Source organism: Haliaeetus leucocephalus, unplaced genomic scaffold (assembly GCF_000737465.1).
Source record: "Haliaeetus leucocephalus isolate CR32 unplaced genomic scaffold, Haliaeetus_leucocephalus-4.0 Scaffold0, whole genome shotgun sequence".
In the NCBI taxonomy this organism is placed as follows: domain Eukaryota; kingdom Metazoa; phylum Chordata; class Aves; order Accipitriformes; family Accipitridae; genus Haliaeetus; species Haliaeetus leucocephalus.
In genome coordinates, this window is record NW_010972436.1 from 30,008,613 (window position 1) to 30,013,517 (window position 4,905).

The window sequence follows — 4,905 nt, forward strand, 5'->3', positions numbered from 1 at the left end:
GAATCTGGGGGAAATGCAGGTGGGAACTTCTCCGGCCAGAGCAAGGTTTGGCCCCTGCTCCTCTGCCCCCTCGGTGGAGAGACCCCCCCTCCAGTGCTCTTGGGCCGTGAGGTGGTCTTTCTCCATTGCCACATCCCAGTGGTGTGCCTGCGGCACATTGGGGTGAGCCTGCAGCACGTGGTGCATCCACACTCCCAGGGCCACAGCGAGAGTCGGATCCAGGGATGGCTGAGGGACAGCCTCTGCTCCCGGAGGAGGCAGGGAGATGGTTTGCAGTCACTCAGGCACAGAAGTGTCGGTGGGAAGTGGCACTTCCAGGCCTGGAGCGGAAGCCGCCGGCGCTGGAGGTTGCCGATAGGCCTCTCCGGGAACCCATGTGCCGGCTGCGGATATGCCTGGCTGCAGCGGCTCCCAGAGAGGCTGATCGGCAGCCTCCAGCGCCGTAGGCCCCCAGACACACATGGGGTCCTGGTGCCATGGGCAGCAGGGAGAGGGCTGGAGCCAGGCACCCCCCCTGCACCTGCAGCCATCACTGCACCCAAATTCCCTTGGAAACTCAGGGTGTTACAGGACCTGCAGCAACCCCTGCAGCCAGGAACAGGGCTGTGCTGTCCCTGGGTGGCATGTCCGTGTCCCTGCACAGCCTCGCACCGGTGGGGTCTGAGGGGACATCCCGGTCACGCTGCCAGCCCAGAACGGCATGGGATCACAAGGCATCCGATGGGCACCTCCTTTACTGCCAGGGGGGTCAGTGGGGGACAGAGGGAGGGTAAACACAGAAAATCCCACATGAGCAGGACAAATGCAACGGACCCTGCGGTACAGGAAAGCCCAAAAGCTCCCAGGGCCCCGCGGATGCCCCGGGTGCACAGCATGGCCTGGATTTTGCCAGCAGCACGGTCGCTGCCTGAAGCCCTGCCTGCAGCCCTGCCTGCCCAGGGCACCCTGCCAGCACGTGGGGGCAGGCAGGGCAGCTGCCAAACACTCCAGTGGGAGATGCGGCACCTTGCGGGGGCCAACTGGGATGATATGGCTGGGCTGGGGTGTTTAAGACAAACCCCGGAGCAGCACCATCTCTCGTCCCCCATCCCAAGCAGCACCGACAGCTTGGTACGATCCCCCCGCCGGGGATGGAGGCCACTGGGGACAGCCCCCCTGTCCCCCTGCTTTGGGTATGTCTTGGGTTGGGAGCAGATCTGACGGAGCACGGGGACCTCCCCTGTGCCAGCAGCAGCCCCCGCCACCGGGAAGTGCAAGAGGGACGCAGCAAGGTGCTGCTCCCAGGAAGGAGCTGCAGGATCCATCCCACACCCTCCATCCCTCCTACTCTACGCAAGGCCACTGAGGCTCCGGTGCGCGCCGACCTCCCACCTACAGCACCGTGCCGGGTGCGTAGCTGGCACATGTCGGCAGCACGCCCTGGGCGGCCTCGGCCACGATGGCCATCCGCAGGGTGCTCTCCGTCTCCAGCAGCCGTTCCCAGTGGTAGACCAGCCCGCGGAGCTGGCACCACTTCATGGCTGCAGACAGCCCGGCCAGTGCCTCGGCGGCTGTGACGGGGCTCCCTGTCTCTGGCTCACCCTCCTCCTCCTCCTCCTCCTCCTCCTCCTCCTCCCTGCCCACAGCCCCTGCATCCCACTGGCTCCGCTGCACCAGTGAGCAATCCTCGCCCACCGCATCGCCCACGGCTGGCTCCGCCGCATCCATGCCGACGAAGGCCACGAAGTCCCGCTCACTGATGAAGGGTGGCCGCGGCACATCTGCCAGTGGCGGCAGGTCGGCCTCCCACCGCTCCAGTGGCACCAGGTGGAAGCCGGCTTTCCGGAAGCAGCTCCGCACCGTGGCCGGCTGCACCAATCTCCAGGCCTTGTGCAGGAGGTAGATAGCATCCAGCAGCGTCACCCGGCCGGCGATCTCAGCCACTCGTCCCGCCCGGGCCAGTGCCGGGTCCTGCACCGCCCTGGCCAGCACCAGCGCCCGGTAGTGGCCCTTCAGGTTGGGGATGACGCCCACGTCCATGGGCTGGGTGATGCTGGAGGTGTCGGGGGGGAAGAAAACCAGTCTGATGTTGCGCAGCTTGGCCCTCAGCTCGGGGGGGTGGGCGCTGCTGCGACCCACGAAAAGCACGACCCTGCGGCGGTGGCGGTGAAGCTCCTGGTCCCACCGCAGGATCCACTCCTGGAAGATGCGCGCTGTCACCCACGCGTTGGCCGAGCTGGCGTAGGTGACCGGCAGCGCGCGTGGGTCCTTGGGCAGGCAGCGCGGCCACCAGCTCCTGCCCACCACCAGCAAGCGCCGCTTCTCCGTGCCGGTGTGGTTGGTGCAGCAGAGGACGGAGACGCGGTCCCTGGCTTTCTTGCTGCCCAGCCCCCGGAGGTCCCCGGGGGCCTGTGCCCGCTCCGGGTAGCCGCGGTACAGCAGCCCCGTCTCCTCTGCGCTGAAGATGTCCTGGGCACGGTAGCCGGCCAGGAGGGCGGGCAGCACCTCGCTCACCCAGCTCTGGGCGCCACTGATGTCCACGTCCACCTTCTCACCCTGGTGTCGCTTGAAGACGATGTTGTGGCGGGTCTTCCATCGGCACAGCCAGCCATCGGTGGCCTCAAAGTCCCGGCCTGAGCTCAGGGCCAGCTCCTGCGCCTTGGCCTTCAGGATGGGCCCCGACAGGCGCTCGCCACGGGCCAGCGCCTGCTGGAACCAGGTGAAAAGCGCGTCCTCCACCTCTCCCCCTTTGCCCTCCCGCTTGCGCTTGCGCAGTGGGTTGGCATTGGTGTGCCAGTCGGCCAGGATCTGCTCACGGCGCCGGCCAATCCTGCCCGCCTGGCTCTTGGAGATGCCGAAGAGCTTGGCCACGCTGGAGAGGGAGGCAGAGGGTGACTCCAGCGCCTGCAGCAGCTTCACCCGGTCAGCCAGGGAGAGCTCCTTCCTCTTGCAGGTGGCGGCAGCGGTGGCACAGCCGGAGAGCCGGCGCCTGCGGGAGTCGGCTGCAAGAGACATTCCGGGTCGGTCTCTGCGGCAGGCGCAGAGCCTCGCTGCCCTCGACCCCCAGACCCCCTCCGAGACCCCCAGCTCCGGGCCCCCTGCAAAGACCCCTGCAAGGACCTTTCTGCTCTCAGCCCCCCCGGGAGGGGGGTGAATACCACTGTCCCCATTTGCAAATGGGGAAACCGAGGCATGCAGGCAGCTGGAGAAAGGCAGAGGCAGCTCCCTGTGCTGCAGGCAGGAGCCCCCAGCCCCTCCGGCACAGTGAGGAGAGCCGCAGCACCAAACCCCTGCCCCGCCGGACCCCCACGCTGCGAGGGCTGGGGCTGGCAACTGGCTCTGCCAGCAGTGGGGCCTGGCACAACACCCCAGCAACGCTCCTCCGGGCAGGACTCAGCCTCCCACGCCAAGATGTGTGTGGAAACGTGGGGAAGGGGCCAAGGAGGTGAGCCGGGGGCTCACGGGCAGAGTTGGGCCTGCAGTGCTAGATGCAGAGGCGAAGGGTCAGGAAAGTGGTCAGGGCTCAGGTCAGCCGAGCGTCGCTCCCAGAACAGACCACTTCCCCGATAAGCTGTGGGGCTTGCCCCTGGGCCACTCTCGGGCACAGCTGGGGAGCTGCTGACACCTCTGCCCAAGCTGGGCACGGCTCTGCGCAAGACCCCCAGTGCCATGGGGTGACCTCCCTTCCACACCGGAGCTGCCAGGGTGGCACACATCCCCCTCGCTGGCCAAGGACAAGGTCAGCTCCTACCCCTCCTCTCTCCCTCGGGAGCTGCTCGGAGCCGAGGTGCTGCGGCTGCATCCCTGCTCCCCTGTGCCTGCTCCAGCTTCACACTGCCTCGACCCTGACCCACCAGCGCGCTGCCCTCCTGCCCTGGCCACAGACATGCTGGGTCCACACCCGGGTGGGCAGCGGGGGCTGGCGTGTCACTCACCTGTGCTGGGGGCTTGCGGGCTCCCTCCCATGGAGGCAGCTGGGGGGTCCCCCAGATGCGGCTCTTCCCCTCGCTCCAGCTTCTGGACGACCTCCGGCTTGGGGCCAGCCCAGCCTGCTCCGGGAAGAGAGGGGCAGCTCCGCACAGGCAGGTGCTGCGGAGACCCTGGCACCACAGCCATACCGCTCCGACGTCCCCGGTGGGAGGGGGGGGTCCCCTCCACCCCATGGCCCCCGACACAGCAGCCAGACTCCCCTGCAGCCCCCACGGGCAGCCGCACCGCTTGCACCAGCCTCTCCCTCCGGCACTCTCCTGCTTGGGCACTTTGGGGAGACCCCGGGGTGCCTCATGCTTGGCATGGGGGGAGCTGCCCGTGGCAGGGGAGAGCCGTGGGGCAGCCCCTGCGGGACCCAGCCCCTCTCCTCGCTCCCCTGAGACACCCCTCTGCCACGCCCGTGCCACACCTCATCGTCCCCGTCCCCCCCCCGGTCACCGCCACCACCCCTGCTCCATCCCCACCGGCCTCTGGCTCCTTCCCGCAATCCCGGCTCCAGGAGGGGCTGTTTAACAGCAGCCCCCCAAATGGGCCCAGAAGCAGAGGCGGGGGGGTCAGAGGGTGGCTGGATGTGGGGCACACAACATCCCCCCAGCGCCGGGATGGGTCCCTGGCGTGGGATGGGGGGGGTCAGAACAGGATGGGGTGGGGTGGGATGGGATGGGGTGGGACAGGACGGGGGGGACTCTCACCCAGGGATGCGATCAGCTGGTAGTTCTCCATCATCATCTCCTTGTAGAGCCCCTTCTGCCAGCCCGCCAGCCCCCTCCACTCCTCCGCCGAGAAGTGGACGGCCACGTCCTCGAAGGTCACCGGCTCCTGCAAAACAGCCTGCGCCAGCCCGGCTCGGCCCACCCGCCCCGGACACCGGGCGGGGGGGGGCTGCGGGGCCGGGGTCGCGGGGTTGGAGACGACCGGGGGCGGCGCGGGGAGCCG

At 68.3% G+C, this 4,905-nt stretch overlaps 1 protein-coding gene across 1 annotated transcript; it reads right to left on the reverse strand.

Annotated features, from left to right (window-relative positions):
- Window positions 1–1,371: 1,371 nt before the first annotated feature.
- Window positions 1,372–4,032, reverse strand: LOC104829366 (tigger transposable element-derived protein 4-like). Its single transcript, XM_010563558.1, has 3 exons — window positions 3,915–4,032; window positions 1,620–2,981; window positions 1,372–1,520 (listed from the first exon to the last, which is right to left on the reverse strand). The coding sequence occupies exons 1-3, from the start codon at window positions 3,943–3,945 to the stop codon at window positions 1,372–1,374; spliced, it is 1,542 nt and encodes a 513-aa protein (XP_010561860.1). The 5' UTR covers window positions 3,946–4,032.
- Between the last annotated feature and the right edge of the window lie 873 nt (window positions 4,033–4,905).

Coding starts and splice junctions, on each gene's coding strand:
- LOC104829366 (XM_010563558.1), bottom strand. CDS start 3,945: ATGGGAGGGAGCCCGCAAGCCCCCAGCACAG. Junction 2,982..3,914: donor CCCGCAAGCCCCCAGCACAG/GTGAGTGACACG, acceptor TGTCTCTTGCAG/CCGACTCCCGCAGGCGCCGG. Junction 1,521..1,619: donor GTGGGATGCAGGGGCTGTGG/GCAGGGAGGAGG, acceptor GGCTGTCTGCAG/CCATGAAGTGGTGCCAGCTC.